The sequence below is a fragment of the Bacillus rossius genome, chromosome 3, assembly GCF_032445375.1.
Source record: "Bacillus rossius redtenbacheri isolate Brsri chromosome 3, Brsri_v3, whole genome shotgun sequence".
NCBI classification, from domain to species: Eukaryota; Metazoa; Arthropoda; class Insecta; order Phasmatodea; family Bacillidae; genus Bacillus; species Bacillus rossius.
This window is the reverse complement of record NC_086332.1, coordinates 22589183-22607897: the sequence shown is the minus strand read 5'-3', so window position 1 is coordinate 22607897 and position 18715 is coordinate 22589183. Positions and strand designations below refer to the sequence as shown.

At 40.5% G+C, this 18715-nt stretch overlaps 1 protein-coding gene across 3 annotated transcripts in view; it reads left to right on the top strand.

The window, feature by feature from the left end:
* LOC134530334 (xaa-Pro dipeptidase) overlaps positions 1 to 18715 on the top strand; it is a 397770-nt gene that overhangs the window by 132035 nt on the left and 247020 nt on the right. Inside the window, exon 1 of one of the 3 annotated variants that reach the window (XM_063365072.1) lies at positions 12719 to 12831. The exons of the other annotated variants lie outside the window; for them this stretch is intronic. Coding sequence (XP_063221142.1) covers positions 12799 to 12831 — 33 coding nt within the window. The 5' untranslated portion in view covers positions 12719 to 12798. Of the gene's footprint in view, positions 1 to 12718; positions 12832 to 18715 lie in introns of those variants that run through there. 3 annotated transcript variants of the gene reach the window in all.

The window sequence follows — 18715 nt, the reverse complement described above, 5'->3', positions numbered from 1 at the left end:
CTCAGAATAAAGTTTTATATTTTTGTAAATACCTTTTTTAAGAGGATTAATTTTAGTTTCTTTATCACCTCTCACATATTGTTTTTATTGGTTATTGTAAAGAATAACACGTATTAAAACAATTGTTTTAAGAAGTTTAATGTTTAATTCGGTAAAATTCGATAAGTTTAGAAAACGACACATTCTTTGAATGGTTTTTAAATGATGAAGATCGATTTCATATGTTGTTTTGGACATACGCCATTGCTGGTTGTAGCCTACTTTATGTTTCTAATAAACCTCAATAACAGAAAAAAAAAGATAAATACTCAAACACACATAAAAGAAGCCAAAATCGGGCGATGTATATATATAGCACAGAAAATTCTGTGGAAGGAATTAGTTAAAAAAAAAAAAAAAATACAGCACAGACGAACACAGTGAATAGACAAAAACCTTGGACAACACAGTGACAAACAGAAATAGCTCAACGATGATACTAAACAGATAAAATGGACACACAGAGACGCATAGACGAACCCAGCGAGACAAATCAGATATTCTGGATACGACTGCGACGAAAGCACAGACGAACACCAGTAGGCTTCCTAAGACAACAGTTTCCACGTTTTGGGAACTGCTCTGCTCAGACTGTTTGCTTATCAGACAACACTGCGACACAGTGTGCCGCAAACTGTAATGTCATCATAGCAGTTGCGGGCCTCGTGGTCCGTATGCCAGAACAAAGCATCGAACCAAGGGCCCGCGAAGAGTTCCAGGCCGCGGATTGCCGCCCACTACCTCTTGTTTTAAAATAGAGTTTATGTGTGGATGTCTGTGAAAATATGATGCTGAGTTACTTCTATAGTGTTGTTTAACTTGTATCCTTTGGTGGGGGCGGTCGGGGCTTTAAAAACCTACCCCCTGCTGAGGGCTATTTGTGGATAAGAAAGTGGGGAGAGGAAAAGAAAAAAAAAAGCTTTAGAAACGGGTTCGAGTCCCAATGTGAGCAGTTTCAGTCATACTGCCTGCCCGGTGCTCTAGTTGCCAGAGTTAACAGCCTGGATATGCAGAGAGCGTGTATGTGTGTCAGCGTTGAAAGATTGTGTAGTTTTGTCATTTTAGATTTTTTTCCCTCTTTTTCCCCTTCTCTCTCCCTTCCTTCCTCTTTTCTTTTTCTTTTACTTTTGAGTCTTTCATTTCTGGGCTCTCAGAATGTGATGATGTTGATGATCGGTTTCGGCGCGCGGGAGTGAAAGGCGAAAGGCCCAGCCCCTGCTTCCAGTGATTTCAGTTTCCGAAACGTCTCAACTGTTGTCTGTGCTGTCGTTGTGGAGTTCAGAACATGTTTCTTGTGCAACTGTTGTCTCAGGAAATCTACTGTGTTCGTCTGTGCTGTTTGTCTTTGTGGTATCCAGTGGGTTCGTCTGTGCGTGTCTGTGTTGTGTTGTCCATTTAGTAGTCCATTGGGTTCTTCTGTTTGTAGCTGTGTTGACCAAGGTTTTTTTTTGTTGAATTACTGTTCTTTTTGCTACTGTCTTGTCGTTGTTAGTTTACTGTGTTCGTCTGTTCTGTAATAATTTTTTTTAACAAATTCCTTTTACAGAATTTTCTGTGCTATGTTTTTAAATTTTAATCGTCCGATTTTGGCTTATCTTCTGTGTTTTTGAGTATTTATATTTTTGTCTGTTATTGCGATTGCTTATGGCATACAGTATAACCAGCAATGGCGTATGTCCAAAACAATATATTAAATTAAACTCAAAAATTACATCTGGCCCTGAAAAAATAATTTGACCAACAGTGGTGTAGATTACGACACCAAAACTTTGTAGATTAATCAAATTGAATAATACTTTTCTTTGTCCAAAACACAGATATGCAAGCTGTCCTTATTTTCGAAATGTAAAGTAATCCCTTCCATCTTCAGTATTTTTTTAATAATTTCTTAAACTACGTTTGTTAGCCTACACAGTCCTCCACGTTTCCCACTGTGTTTGACCCCGCTGGGAATAGAAACATGAACACCTTGGCGCCAGGCAAATTATCTGACGAATCCGTTTTATAAAGTTTTGTCATTGAACACACTAGCCTTGCATGTGTGAATGGACCTGAAATGATTGTTTTAAACTTACTCATTTTAATTTGAAGCTGCTTTTATATAAGACATGATCTGCGGTCAAATGCTTTTATAGTTTGTAGCGAGTACTTACTTATAATAGGCTATTGAAATTAAAATTAGCTTTTTTTTTTGTTTTATATATATTATTTCTGTGCTAGCTTTCATACAAGAGTAGCTTGGAGCAATCTAAACCTGCGGTTTTAAATAATTACGAAAGGTCAAAAACACCTGAGGGAGAGCTGTTGACGACGGCTTTTTGTTGTTGTTGTTGTTGTTGTTGTTGCTGCTGCTGTTGTTGTTGTTGACGCTCCGGCAAGAGCAAGGAAGTAAACTCTTCCAGCCAACTGAGACACGGCGTCTGGGTCTCCTGCGCGGCGCTACCTTCGTACCACGAGGCTCAGGGCTCGTTATGAGACATGAGTTCACGTGATTGCATAAGTAAGGTGCGGCCCATGCTCGCGAAGATGAAATCGAGTGTGTTCGTGACGAATGTTTTTGGAGATGAAACACGTCGAACTCGTAATGCGCGAGCTCCGTAATCGGCAGTCAGCTGGTTCGGAACCCGATTACCCCTACTGCTTCCCCCACCACCTTCTCTTGTCATGTGCGTGGCAGCGAGACGTCAACCGTCAACCTGCTCCAGGCCAAGGCTGGACTACGTTAACTCGCCACATCAGCCCTCCATCATCCGGCCGGCCGTCAATTGGAACCAACACACTTTCAGGGACACGTCTTTCTATTCGTCCGTCCTTCGAAACCTGACAAGCTGGTCAATATTGTGACACGCGGACCGTCCGCAGTGTCCTTTAAAATTTCCGGTCCACGAAGTTTGTTCTGTATCTGGACGATTTATTGCGATGTGGTGAATTTCTAATACGTGGTGCTAATGAAGTTTGTTAACCCGAATTCCTGACCAGTATCTACTGAGAGAAACAATGTGCCATGGGTGGCGGGATCATGGTTCAAGATTCATTCACGAGTACCGAGTGAGTACCTAGCGTGTCTCGAAGAGCAGAACCCATCATCTCGTGATGTCCTGCTTTTTTACGTACGTGACCGCGAGGCAATGTGGAATGCAGTGAAATTGCGTAAGTTAAACACTCGTCTTATAATTGTCGATTCATTCAATTTGGAAGTGATAAGATTTCACAAGATGTAGAGAGCGAAAAAAATTGCGATAGGGTTTTTGCGTCTCTCGTGGACCATGGGGTATAATTTAAGAGAAAAGAAATGATACATTTTATGAATGTATTCATTTATATTTTCTCCCTGTTAATCTTAAAATTTTATTTTACATCTATCGAGCGTAAATGAATATTTCCTTTACATTTAATACATTTAAAACAGGGGTTTTATTTGCTTCGTCTTTGTCCATCTGTGTCGGGTCTTCATAGTTCGAGTTGATTTCGGCCATCCTAGACTCTGTGCTGGGCGACGCAATCGGTGGCTCTACAGCAGCGCCCAACGCTTCAAGTCTGCGGCGCTCACGAAAGCGCCTCGCTCGCTGTGTTGGGAAGTCCTGGCGCTCATTTGACTCGGTGCGTACCGGCCCGAGCGCTAAAGCCTTTCCGCTGCCTCTGGCGCTGAATGCTGCTGTAACTGCGCGGCGTTACTTGAAACTAGTAATTGTAGAACGTTTTGTAAACTGTCACCCGGCACAACTTTCCACTCGACAACTTTTTTTCCCCTGCTTAGCTAACCTTTTATAGCACCTCAACATCCGCACGACTACGCACAAATAACTTTTTCGTTGCGAAGTTATGACTAATTCTTTGGTCGCGCAGAGTGAATTTCGAGGCTCTTTTTCAACCCCCCCCCCCCCCCCATCCTTCCCGTTCAATGACATAGGCGCTCGATGGCGTAGGCGCACTATCAGGCAACGAACAGTGGTCTATTTTCAAAATATTTACAACACTTGGCGATACAGCCATTGTGTCATGAGAATTATTAAAAAATTTGGCGACAACAAAAAGCGTTTTATCGCTAACTGTGGCGTGACCTTAGTATGGAAGCCTTTTTGGAATAGTTTTCACGTTCAAATTGAAATACTTAAACCGTTGGAGTGTTTCCACGATTCGCCCATAATTAATGAAGAAGATTCTGTACCCATGGAAATTAAGTGACTTTTGTCCAAGCATGTTGACTGCAAAGTCTATCCCAGAGGTCACCGGCCCCATTAAAATTTCCATACCCAAATTATTAGTTACTGCGTACATTTGTTTTGTTATGAATTATGAGAACGAAAAAAAAAAATATGTGTATGATTTTTTTTAATAAAATAACTTTTTGTCTCGACTTGATGTAAGCTTTTGGACATACGCCATTGCTAAAGCACATGTATGTCTGTAGAAGAAAACTACAAAAAACACAAAAGACAAAATAATTTTTTTGGGTTCAATATTTTTGTGCTGTCATCATTTGTGGGGGGTTTTTTTTTTTTCGTTCTGTTAGTCCATTTTCTTTGTTTTCCTTTGTTTGTTGACCATATTCCTGTTATGGAATATTATGTGGTGTTTATATCCTGTTGACAACAGCAATTTTTTGCTTAATTTGTGTTTTTGTCTTTTGTGTTTTTTGTAGTTTTCTTCTACAGACATACGTGTGCTTAGCAATGGCGTATGTCCAAAAGCTTACATCAAGTCATGCACTCCCATTGCACAAATCTTTCAAAGATAACTTTTTGTCTCATTCCGCGTTGCTGGACGAAACGGTGCGGTGTTTGCGAAAGTGCGCGCGTGTACGTGACATGGAACTCGAGCGAAGAGTTGATCTGCTCGCTGCGTCACCGGTGGCTGCGAGGCAGGAACTACGTCATCCCGCACACGTGGGGCCACGTGACTGGCGGTCTCCTGTTACGTACACGCCACTGTTTACTGGCGCGCGGCTTGTCCTCCGCCGCGTCCTTGGGGGGTCCCGCCGCGGAGGCGCTCGTTCGCGACGTAACAGCATTTACTGGCTTCATCCAGGCTGTAGCGTAGATCCCGGGTGATTAAAACTGTACATGACATATTTTATAACACACTCTTTATAGTCGCTGATTAATAATTGCGAAAATCACTGCTGCTCTGCTCCTTTTAGTGAACATGACCTGTTTGAAAACTGAATTTTTTTTCAAAGAAGTAGTCAACATACAAGCACCCGATCCAGATATACTGGTTTTGGTTACCCGCACGCGCTAAACCCTTGGGCCGTAAATTCGGGTTGAAGAGGGGGGATAAATCCTACATATTTGTTGCCCTGTATTTATTGATTATTGATTAGTACTTCTCCATGCACATGAGCTAGTCGCCAAAGTGGAGAACTGACAACTCTCGCGCCGAAGAAATTAGACACATACTTAACCACTTTCAATTAATCGGAATTGAATTCGGGTTGTGCGTGGCAAAAAAAAAAACAACATTCTCCAGTTAATTCATTGTTCATTGTAATAAATAATTAACTCTTTTGTTCATTTTCGGGAAGGGGGGGTGGAGGTTGGAAATACTTTTGTTATGACGTTATTCCATAAGAAAACACACACTTGCGAGTTTGAAAGTGGTATTTCCTACATCAACCACCCATCAGTTAGCATGACGTATCGGTTATCCCCACGTGCAAATTTTAGGGCCGCACGCACTCCCCCCCCCCCCCCACCCACCGGAAATTTTCGCAGGCCACCCTTCCCTTCCCTTGCGCCCCTGTGTATATACATTGTACAACCATATTTCAGCTTGCTTTATATATAATTGTAGTGTATAAAAATATTTGTGGTATTTATATTAAAACTGTATTGGCGTTTGATAGTCCGGCAAAATGCAAACATGCTGGATTAAAGAGATATTGTTGCAGTGGGCTGCTGCTCAGGAAACACGAAACTATTTGTTATGCAAAAGACAGCAATGACTTGAATACCAACTTATAAGTCGGATGGTGTATATATGTATACCAAGGTGATTTTGTATGTATACGATGTTATAATGTTGTCAGTATTGGATATATGAAACCTATGTTTTATTTTTATGTGATTATGTTAGCCTCTGTGCTAATAACAACAACAATAAATAAAGGCTACCACACCTGCTCGGAGCTCGCGAACTGTCCTGCCGGGGTCGAAGCGAGTGGAGAAAGATAAAAGGCGAACGGGAGAGAGAATGACGATGTTCCCTCGCAGCACACACTCATCCACTGTTCAGTAGCCATCTCGGTTTAGAAAGCCATCAGATGTGTCGGTTATAAAGATGCCGTGTTTCAGCTGCAAGTAAACCGTTGTTTTCAACTGACGACTCTGTGACCAGATGTACTTAATAATTATATAGTATTGAAATAAACAATTTTTGCGTACGTTTTTAATGTCTTCCACCTAAAGTGTGTATTTCATGCATAAAAATTATCATGAAAACGCGTCTTTTAAACTAAAAAATAATAATTTTTTAAAATCGAAATACTAAAACAGCACTGCCTGTCCACCCTCAGCACATTCTTAAAAGCTTTTCGTAAACCGACACCACTCGGATATCTTGAAGATTTCCAAATCGCATTGTTTCTTCTGAAGCTCTGCGCACCGTGTGTGTTCCCGGATAGGCGGGGACCTTAATGTACTGGACTCGCATTTTAGAGGACGCGGGTTCGAATTGCCGTAATGAATTCATAAGATTTAATAATACGACAATAGTAATAATAATAGTTCGATCAGTAATCACATTATTTATTATATTAATGTAAGGATTTAAGTCAAGCAAACTAAATAACCTTCAAAGTTATAAATAAAGTTAATCTTTTTCGGACTTGGTAGATTTCACTGCGCAGTTTCTGTGTCCTGCAGCTCCCAATAACACGTCCGGCTCCCTGCTCGAGGCAGTGCGCAGTGGTGTTGTCCGGGCGGGTGTGACACAGGCCGAGGGCCCTGACGGCGCGCGACGCGAGGCCAACACAAGCAGTGGAAAAGTTCCCGGGCTAACCGGGTCGCAGCGGCGGCCCGTGTCGCAACCCGGGCCGCGCCGGGAAAATGGGTCAGGTGACCCTCGCGTCCCGTCTCTCCCGACACCAGATTTTGACGTGAGTACGTCTTTAAAATTGCTTCCATAGTGGGAGGCCATTAAAAAAAAAACGAATGATAACAAAATCGGGAGATACAGTTTGGTGTTGCAGCTGCATATCTATCATCTCCATCCAAAATTTAATTACACCACTGGATAGCTAAATGATCAAAGAATGCATTACGCTAAGAGAGGACTGTGGCACATGGCGCGCGGTGGAGGGGGAAGCGCCGCCATTTTGAGGTCATTTTGCTGCGTTTCGAGATTTCCATTTAGTGTAACTTTTGACTCGGAGAAGCTACGACGTACGTTTGGGTTTCAATCGTCTGCTCTCGTCAAAAATATATCGTTTGCATTTATAAAACATTAGTGTAAAATAGTTACAGGGACTATATATAGTGTTAACATAAAAACATATGATCAAAAATATATAATTTCGGCCTATACACGACTTCTGTGTTCAAACATGATAACATAGATAAAATAGCGTGTTTTTTTTATAGAAAATATTACCTGTTACATACAACATATTCACGTACAACAAACGGCCGTGTCCATGACATAGACACACCCCATTTATTCTTTACGTTATTTCTTCCCAAATTCTTGAAAACAAATTGTTGTGACACTCCTTCAAAGATGGTTTATATGAAATAGGTCTTTCCTATACCGAACATACCAATCGATCTGCAGCCAGCTCCATACTGATGGGGAAAAAAATCAATCAAAATACTGTACAAGTGAATATCTATTCAAGATGTCTATTGAAGACACAATGAAAAACTGTCCTTAGCTAGTCAGCTGTAACAACACTGCGGCGTGCCCTTGCTTGACAAACACTCGCGCGTGCGCAGAACACTGCGGCCAACACAGACGGTCTGCTCGCGACGAAGTTTGAGCCAGACGTTCGATTTAGTCGCTTCGTGTCTCAACGCGACAGTTTAGTGGCATCGTAAACGCGTCTGTCGCCGCCGATTCATCATATTGCCATCCGGGGCAGTAAGCGTGGGCGATGCCAGAAACCGAAGTTCCTATAACTCGCTAAGTGCGTAGTAATTCAGGTGCACCCCACACTGGTGTAGAATCATTTCAATCGACGGCGGGGGTGCGTGTCTTGTGGGATAGGTTTGGCACACGGGCCTGTGTGTGCGCTGGTAGGTTGTGTAATGCTATAAAAGTTACGTGTAACCGCGTCTGATCTGTGTGTGTTGCTTTTATATATGTATACGAGTACACACACACACACATGCATGGAAGTCAACTACTGCCAGACAAAATGTCGCGGCGCATCGTTTTGTGCCTCTTTCCGCGCGTGCCCCGCCGCGCCGTCAGGACGCCGAAGGCGATCTCGCGTGACGTCACTCCGGGAACTGGCGGACTCCTGCCTGCCCTGGACTCTTCCATTCGGGCAAAAAACACTCAAGAGAATAACTAGTGACAGTAGACATGCAGTTCGATCACTAATTTATTCGAATGATTCACACAGTTGGGAGTATTGATTCAAAACAGTTTTATGGGCACACGCCATTGCATGTTTTCACTTCATGTCATAAAGAAATCACAGGAATGGACATGATAAATTAATACACAAACACAAAAATAAAAAGAAGCCAAATTCAGCAAATGTCAAAAAGTTAAATGTAAAGACAGCACAGAGAGTATTCTGTGTAAGAAGTTAGTCGAAACAAATATCACTGCACAGGCGAACACAGTGGGCTGAAAACTACGAGAAAACAGCTGTTGTAACAAAAACATTGGACAACACAGCGACACGTAAATGAACCCAACAGATGAACATATAATTTTGACAACGCAACAACACAGCGACGCACAGATTAACCCAGCGATGAAACTAAACAGATATTCTTGACAACATAACGATGATAGTACAGAGGAACACACAAGGCTTCCTAAGACAAAACAGTTGCGACGTTTCGGGAACTGGCATCTTTTCCCTTTACCGGACGATATTTTAGGTGTGGAGGCCAAATGAATTTTCCTACTCATAATGGGTCTTTGTAATTGTTACAACTATAATAAAGTTCATTCCGATGTCCAGTTTCCATTTTACAGGGGGGGTGGGGGGGGGGGGGAATTAGGGAAATCATGCCAACCAGGCTGTATTAGATATTTATTTCTAAATTGGTATTCAAGATTTTTTTATACGTCAAAAGAGAGTTTATTTTATTTTTTAATGTTTTCAAAGTGTCTTGCAGGAAAGCGTCTTGAAATTTGGAACGTAGAAACCCTTCTTCGCTCTTTCGCATTGAGAATTCGCGCTTCAAAGTCCAATGGCACAGATCTATTTAAGAAATTACAGCATTAAGAGCGAAAGTTCGGCGTTCGAAAGCCATGAAGGTGAAGATGCGCCCAGTTAAAGTGATGTAGATTGAACTAATCATTCTCCCCGATACAATGTTACTATCTCTTACATATTTCTAGTCGAACATTATGAATGCTGCTCTATATGGCGACCGCAACTTCTAAGCAAGCATTGAACTGTCGGAGCACGTTACATGGCGTGTGTTGAATCCATTTTTCCGCGATCAGAACTCGTGCGTGTACAGTATTTATCTTCGTTTCGAGTTGATATATGGATGTAAATAACTGTGATCGTGTGGTTCAAATTCTGGGGACATCCTTGCACATCCGTCTTTCCCTGTGATTTCTCGCTACGGTAGAGCAAATTGTGCCTATGTGCGTCCTGTTGTAGCTACAGACATTGGCGAATATTCACCGTTACAGCTCCCTATAACTCCACCACTCCTCTCGCAGTAAGGCCGAGTACATGTAACCCTTAAAGCACAGCGGAAAAAATGAAGAAAGGATTTTGAAACGAAGACTTATAATAACTCCTCACGCATTATATGAAAAATGAATATTTTCTGAAATAAATGAAAATACATCAGTGTTTTCCTTCAACCTAAGCATTGGTAACATTGGTGAAGAATGTCAGCTTTGAAGACGCGATATCGCTCGGGGAACTGGAGGAAGCACAGTGTCGGCTGGGCCCGTTGCAGCACGCCGCTGCAGCGTGATGGATGGAGTACTTCCTCCTTATTGGTGCCCCGCACTTGGCTCTGTTGCAGCCGCTCATCATCTGTGGGAGAAAATTGGCATGCGAGGCATTTATTCATTTATTTGGTAAGACGGAGAACGCTTACAAACTTTGCATACACATCCGTGCCTTCTCCGGAATTCTGCCCAGAATCTTTTGTGCTGAAGCTGTCGCGTCAACCAGCTGCACTACGTCAAGACTGTCCCAAAAGTCCATACATATGTATGCATATCCCTATGTCAAAATACATGTAATGCATGATATGTATGTTGTTTGTTTCACGGTATTAACAACTGATAATACTTATGATTTGTGTTTTAATTACGAACACGAACAGTGTTAATAGTTTCTCAATCATGACATTAAAAAAAATCGATAACATCGGCATTTGGTACATCCAGGGGCGGCTCCAGGATTTATTTTTTGGGTAGGCCCGGACTGTACCGCAGGGGAGTATGCACAGTTTTGGGTGCCCGGGCTCTTTTGGAAAAGGAGGGGGGGGGGGTGTGTGTCTGGCCCCCATATCAGCAGGAAGGGGGGGGGGAGGGGTCTAAGGGATTTTTAAAATTGCCAAATTGTAAGTTTTGTGTCTTTTTGAGAGTCATTTATTTATTTCTGAAGTCCAATGTCTACTCGACTGCGCGCGCCAGACTGCCGAGAGCTGGGAGCGAATGTAAGGGTTTACTCGCTAGCTGAAAATACACAACGACTTGCCTACTCGTTTAGAAGAGGCATCGCTGGAGGTTACGTTTACCTCCTTAAATTTACTATATTTGTGTTCATTTGCGCTTATTTGAAATATAATGATGTACCAGTAATATATATTTTTTATTATTATTTAACAAGTTAATTCCTGGCATGCGTTGCAATGCCAGAATCAATTTTTTTTTAAATTTGTTTGAAGTTATTACTCATATACAAAGCATACATATATCTTTATCTAACTCTAAATCGCTATCTGCATGTAGATCGATAATATGCCATGTTTTTACCTGTCGCAGTTGTGATACAGGTATAGAATGCAACGTTGTGTTCAAAATTTCAAGGTAATCGGTGAATAACTTTCGGAGATCCAAGATTTTTAACAAATAACATTTACAATTTTATTTACATAGATTATTGCGTACGTGAACAGTTTATCGAGACTTGTATGTTCAACTTATCCGAGTGTTTTTATCACTTAACTAAATCTTCTTCTTCAAGTGCAATACCCAGTGGGGTTTTCTTGAAGATTAATTCTTCTATCTTCATTTAGAGTATATATATTACTAGCTGCCCGACCCGGATTCGCATGGCTATACTAATGGAAAAAAATTAAGCCACATCTCCCATTTACAGTAATGGTAAATAAAAAAAATTCAGTGAAAATTTATTACAATGCTGTATAATGTACCGGAGAGAAAATGAATAGCACCGATGGTTTCCCGACTCGTGCATGCAACGTACAACTGATGTACCCGTACTTTGCTACGGCAGTCTACAGGCAGATCACTCTTGCGCCGCTCATTATACATGCCTCTCCTTGTGGGTACGCCACTGCCGCGCGATGCCCGTTGCCATGGAGACGCAGAAGGCATGAACAATGCAAAATCCTGTTCTCATGCAGACAAAGTACCCACTGTTGCCTGGTTTTAACCACCCATGGGATCTAATTTTCGGAAAATGTCATCCTGCGTAACATAAGGAACATTACTGTGAAGTTTCAAGTCTGTAAAATATATATACTTGAAAAAAAAAGGGCAATAAAAAACAAATTAAACACAGAGAGAGGAAAAAAAACAATAGTTTAGGTTTGCGATTTAAAGTGATAAAACGTATTTAAATACTAATTGAACTCTTATGAGGGTACTGATTGCTTCGTTGTTAATATCACACGGGTGTTTTTTACTTGTATGGGAAAATTAAGAATGACAAGGCATCTAGTGCGTGGCAACAATGTTAATAGGCAATAGGAAATAAACTTCTAGCGCCTGCGGCATTGTCAACATACACTTTGTACGTGTACTGCATGTTGTATCTAACCCCCTCCAACGCATTTGATTCTAAATTGGACTTTTAGTAAGGATCCCTAATGTTATTGATAATATAATAATTGATAATATAATATAGCCTTCCTCGATAAATGTACTATCCAACACTGAAAGAATTTTTCAAATCGGACCAGTGGTTCCTGAGATTAGCGCGTTCAAACAAACAAACAAACAAACAAACAAACAAACAAACTCTTCAGCTTAGAATATTAGTATAGATACACACAGCTAATATAATTAAAATATTTCCTAAAATCGTTTCCGGGGCATGCTTAGTCGTCATCAATAGCGTCAGTATACACATGGACATGTATAATTCGACATTTAAAGCTATCTGTAACTCCGACGGTTCGATTGCGCTTTGTACGATCAGTGCGAACACAGCAAGTGGCAGGCAAGTGGCCATAAGAACTGAGCAGTCGGCGTGTCGGCTGAGAGGCAGCGCGGCTCTCCCCCCTCCCCCCCGCTCCTAGAGGTTGGCCACGACCAACACGTGACCTCGTCATCGGCCTCCTGCCCGCCCGCACGCGTCCTGTGCCCCCCTGGCCCGCATTCCCCCGCACCCAGCCTTCAGCCCACCGCACCGGCGCGAACATGTGCACACGGGCCTTCTTCGCAGCCGGCGGGGTGAGTAGAGATCACAGCCCAGCGGTGGGGCGGGGCGATCCATTTGCGGGAGAATCAAGCATGGGATCCGACAAGTGTAACACTCTCTGCATGTTTGTTACAGTTGTGAACCTCCATTGTTAGAGATACGGAGATTTCGCGCATTCATTTAGTTGCAAGTTAGAATGCATACCTTCAAACTCTGGCACTTGTGTTCAAGATTTAACCGCAGTTATTAGGACACGCACTTCTACGACCGTGAGCCAAGCTAGGAGAGAAGTAAGCGATAAAGGTAGTTTTGTCAATTAACAAGGACAAATATGTTTCGCTAAAAAAAAATCAACCAATGGGGAAGCAAACATGGGTTGAGCACACTTATGACTTATAATTCTATCCTGAGGCCATTCGAATCCGCGAAATTTCCGGGTCTCTATCCATTGTGAACTTCGGTGAAGGCGAATTATTTATGTACCATATTTTAGCTGTCAAATAACTTTGCCGAAAACACAGATGGCAGCAGCAGCGCACGACGCCATGTTTGCATTACAACACACTTGCATTCTTGTAATTATACTTGCATACTTGCGCGTATTCTTACACACTCGAATACATGTACACTTGTACACATTTTCGTTTTGCACCACCAATTGATACGCGTGTGGTATATCACGTAACACCGTTGCGAAAAAATACCGTCCGAAATTTACGTTCTTACTCAAAGCTTACGGTAATACAGTCACAACGTAATCAATAGTTCGGAGTTTAACGAAAAAATTTTGTGTTCGTGATCACGCAGCTTCTTCCTGCGGTAATCTCCACTACTTTCGTTGTTTACCGTGTCTTGTTCCGCAAAACGTGTGTTCATAATCTGCCTGTGGTGCGATAAAACCACATGTATGGGGTAACAGAAATTGGCCCCAGTGTTCCGATTGTTTGCTTCCGACTGACATCCTGTTCAGAGTAACTTATTTATGGAGACCGGAACAATTCCCGGATTCATCTCGCGATAGGCTAGAATTCAAACATAACATATACCTTTGAGCTGCTATTGCTGTTGGCTCACTGGTAATTTGAACGACTCTGGGCCAATGAGAAATCCTCTCATCGAAGTATCTAATCACAGTCAAACCAGTTGAGTCGACTCACAAGTCAGCAACCACGAACTGGCGTTATCTGCCCGAGTATGCAGAGGACTGTGTAGTCTACCCTGAAAGTCATCGACACCGCGAATTTTTCCAGTGCCTAGACTTATTTACACGTAAGTGAGCTGAGCTCCGGATGGAACTAGACAAGAGTGCAGTTACAGTTCAGTCGCCCAAGTGAACTGGAACACTATCTGTAGATAAACACTCGACCGGCATGGAGTTGATAACAAGCAAGAAGGGTTCGCCTTGTCGAATCGTTACCGTCCACTACATCTAGCGGGCGTGTTGATATTTTATATAATAATTATCGTTATTCAGTCGAGTAAATAAATATTTTCCGTGTGACGTAAGCACAAGTAACTATATATATAGTTATATATATATACACACACACGCCAAAACAATTTTTTTAAGTTTATACTTATATAACCTCTGACTCTACTTAACTATCCTTTCGTTTATTGTTGCACCAGTTCACGTTCTAAAGTTTTCTGCAAACGGGAGAAATTAACACCAAGTTCCATTCGAGTTGGTTGCGGTCAGAGTCCTGTTATGACTGATTCATAATGAGGTATGAAAAATTTAATTCCAGAAAATATAGAACATGACGTCGAGAACGAACATTTTTGAAGGGATCGGAACATTCAATCCCTCGAACGTTAAAATGGCTTAATGAATTTCCTACGTCATTAAAGGGGATTGAAATCGAAATAATAAATTAATAAATGGGATGTGAGTCATAGCGGAATCTGATTATGTGAAGCGTCCTTTAGAATGGGAGCATGAAGGAATGTGTTGTGCGTGCTAATAGAGTCTGCATGTCGATAAACTTTTGATGTGAATTATAAACTTATCCTGGCTCTGGCGCTGTGGTGATCAGTATATATTCTGCTGGCAAATGTCGCACGTGGAAATGTTTTGAATTTTTAATTTTAGTTTTGATTTGCTGTGCAATCTTTTCCATAGTACATAATTATGTGTACGGAAACTCATTATTTTTTGTATACGTACTGTTTTTCCAAATGGATAACGGCATGCCTGCCTCGAAAATATTATTATCTTGACGTCCTCTCTTTACGTAAATGCGAACAATTTGAAGAAGCCAATCAACAAAATGCAAGTTATTTCACACATTGAGAGACATCTTGATCTCGTTTGGCCTGGGGAAAAGATTATACGGATGACTTTGACTGCCGTGGTTTGCGTAAACATGTGACATCAAAGAAATTCAAACGAACACTTTTTTTTTTTAATTAAGTTAATTATTTGTGCATACTTACAAGTTTATTTGTTTAAATTCAAAGAAATGTTAATGACACGTTAAACAAAATATTAGGCTATTATATGCATTGGTTTATGTAATGTATAATGAATTGCATTTTTAAAATTGAAAAATGTTGCTAGAGCAAGATTGTCGCAGCTTCTCTGCCCGCACCTCCTTGGATTCGCCTCGTCTGAGAAATGCATAGATAGCTCCTTAACAAGAAGCAAACAGCACCGATGTATTCATTCCAAACAAAATAGCCTTGCTAATAATATCCTCGAGTTTCTCTAGTGTTAGTGAAATACTTTTGACCAATTTAATGTTATACATTTTACGCAACGTAAATAGTAATTAAAGTAGGGTAAAGTAAGGTAATTTCGTGACACAGGTAATTTCGTGACATTTTTTATGACGTTTGTAACGAAAATACCAGCGGTTTTTTGGAGCTGAATTTTGGTCTGGTAGTTTCAGCGTTCTCCGCTAAATAGTGTGGTATGTATCGTTCGTGTCTTGGAATGCGTCAACGTCACAAAACAAAAGTTTTCGTAAAAGTGAGCAAAGTTTCGTTAAATATGAGTACTCTTTTGCAGGTTTAACTTCGAATATTCATAAAAGGATCCATGTACATGGTATGTTAGCATTTAATACACAGTTTTGTAGAGAATATAAACCTCTTAAAGTGTGAATAATTGTATGATTTTGTGCTTCTGCATACAGTTGTTATTGCTTATGTTGTTCATGGCGTTTCTTAGCATTTTTGTCCTTGCTAAAGATAAATTTTCAAAGCCTTTAATATGAATTGATCTTGTAAGTTTTCTAAGCTTGTTAGAACAAAATTATTATGAGAGTTTGTGTTGTAAATTAAGTTTACAATAACTTAGTTTCACTTAGAAAGCTAATTATAGTGTGTCACGAAATTACCTATATCACGAAATTACCTATATGCTATCACAAAAATACATTGGCTATTTTTTTATTTTAAAGTTGAATGATGAATAAAGCAAGAAGTAAATACAGCAAATATGACTCCAGACAGTTAATTGCAGCTGCTGAATTAGTTAAACAACAAAATTGTTCACTTTATAAAGCCTCCGAGGAAATGGGTGTGCCATGGAGTACCTACACTAAGAGACTATTTAAAAAATATCCCCTGTGAAAACAGAAATGAACCTCTGCCAAAACTAGGAAGACCATTCGCTCTCACTTCAAACCTAGAAATTAGTCTGTATAATTACATCATAGAGATGCAAGAGTTAGGATTTGGTTTAACTGTTTCTACAGTAAGGAAAGTAGCACATGAACTCGCAAAATGTGCCGGCCGTGAAAATTTATTAAATTCTGACTGTGAAAGTGCTAGCAAATGGTGGTGGACAAATTTCAAGAGTAGGTACAACCTCTCATTAAGAGCTCCAGAAAACCTTGCAGCATACAAGGCTTCTATGGCAAATGAAGAAATCATTTGGGATTTTTATATTAAATTAGAGGAATTACTGGACCGATTGGATATCAAAGAAGCACCTGATAGGCTATGGAACTGTGACGAAACAGGTCTTTCGTATGTCGTGAAAGCAAACAAAGTTGTAACAGCAGTGGGAAAGCGATATGTTTATAAGAGAGTTTATGCATACAGGGGAGAATCACATACACTTTTGGGATGTGTGTGCGCAAATGGGACATGGATTCCGCCTATGATTATTTTCAAAGGTGTCAGGTGGAACGATAGGTAACCTAAAGAGAGATTGTTTGCCTAATGCAATAGTGAAGTTCTCTCCAAAAGGGTGGATTAACAGTGATCTGTTCTTTGAATGGTTCCAGTTCTTTGTAGCCTCCATTCCTCCTGCTCGACCAGTCATCCTCTTCATGGATTCACACGCATCGCATATTAACCCTGAAGTTATTTAGTTTGCGAAGAAAATCAGATTTTCTTGTTTACTTTCCCAGCCCATACAACTCATTTTTTGCAACCGTTAGATGTAGGAGTTTACAAATCCTTAAAATCACATTGGGTCAACGTCTTAACTCCTACATGAAGGAAAATCCAATGGAAAATCCAAATAGAACAAATTTTCATACGATTATGAATACTGCCTTTATTGAGAGCTTCTGCACTAAGAACATTACAAATTCTTTCAAGAAAACGGGAATTTATCCATTCAACAAGTGTGCTATTCGTAAGGAAGCTTTTGAACCCTCCAAACTAACGAACAAGCCTCTACCTCAAGAACAGCCGGAAAAGGATCAGATATTGGTAGCTGACAAGATCTTGGTCCTGCCATAAATGTGAAGAGACACCCTCATTAACAAAGGAAAGAGAAAGCGAGACTCAAGTGCAAGATGCCTTACTCCAGTAGACCTGCCACTTCAACTTTAGATGCTGCCCTACTAACATCGAATCCTGTAATGTCATCATCGAAGGATATCTTATCAACCACAAAGGCTACCCCATCAACGTCCAAGGCTACCCAATCAACTTCCAAGGCTGTCCCATCAACTACTAAGGCTACACCATCAACTTCCAAGGCTGACCCATCAACTTCCAAGATTGTCCCATCAACTTCCAAGGCTGTTCCATCAAATTCCAAGATTGTCCCATCAACTTCCAAGATTGTCCCATCAACTTCCAAGGCTGTCCCATCAACTTCCAAGATTGTCCCATCAACTTCCAAGGCTGTTCCATGAACTTCCAAGAATGTTCCATCAATTTCCAAGAATATCCCATCAACTTCCAAGGCTGTCCCATCAACTTCCAAGATTGTCCCATCAACTTCCAAGGCTGTTCCATCAACTTCCAAGATTGTCCCATCAACTTCAAAAGCTTCGACACCAACATTAGAACCGTCCATATCTGGTCCAGAACTTCGCGAATGCAAGACAAAATCAAAGGAAGTCCAAATTCTTGATGAAGATTGGATCTGTGGTATGTGCGGGAACAGTTATTTCAGAGACGTTCAAATAAGAAATGGCGCTAAATGGCTACAATGCTGTTATTGCTTGATGACTTATCACGAAGAGTGCCAACCTGCTGATTCTGGGGAACTAGTTTTCATGTATGATAATTGTGCTAATGCTGAAAGTGAGTTGAGCGATGTAAGCATCTAAATAAACTAGACTAAACCTAATTTTTCGAAGGTTATTTGAATTTTTTTTAATGATGAAATGAAGAAAAAAGCAATTAGAATGCATGTTACAAGTTAAAATTATATTATTTGTTATTATAGTTGGTAATTGTTTGAAAATATTTGTATTGTTATTGTATCACGAAATTGCCTAACCCCTATCACGAAATTAGATACCCATATCACGAAATTACCTGTCAAACCATTTAAAATTTGAAATTAAATTTTGTGTTGAAAAGATGTATATAATGGTAAGTATATTACTTATAATGTTAGTATTACACAAATGTTAAACAATTTTGCCCAAATACGACAGTAATTGTTGAATAAAACAATATTTATTAGCGAAAAATTAATTTTATCACGAAATTACCTTACTT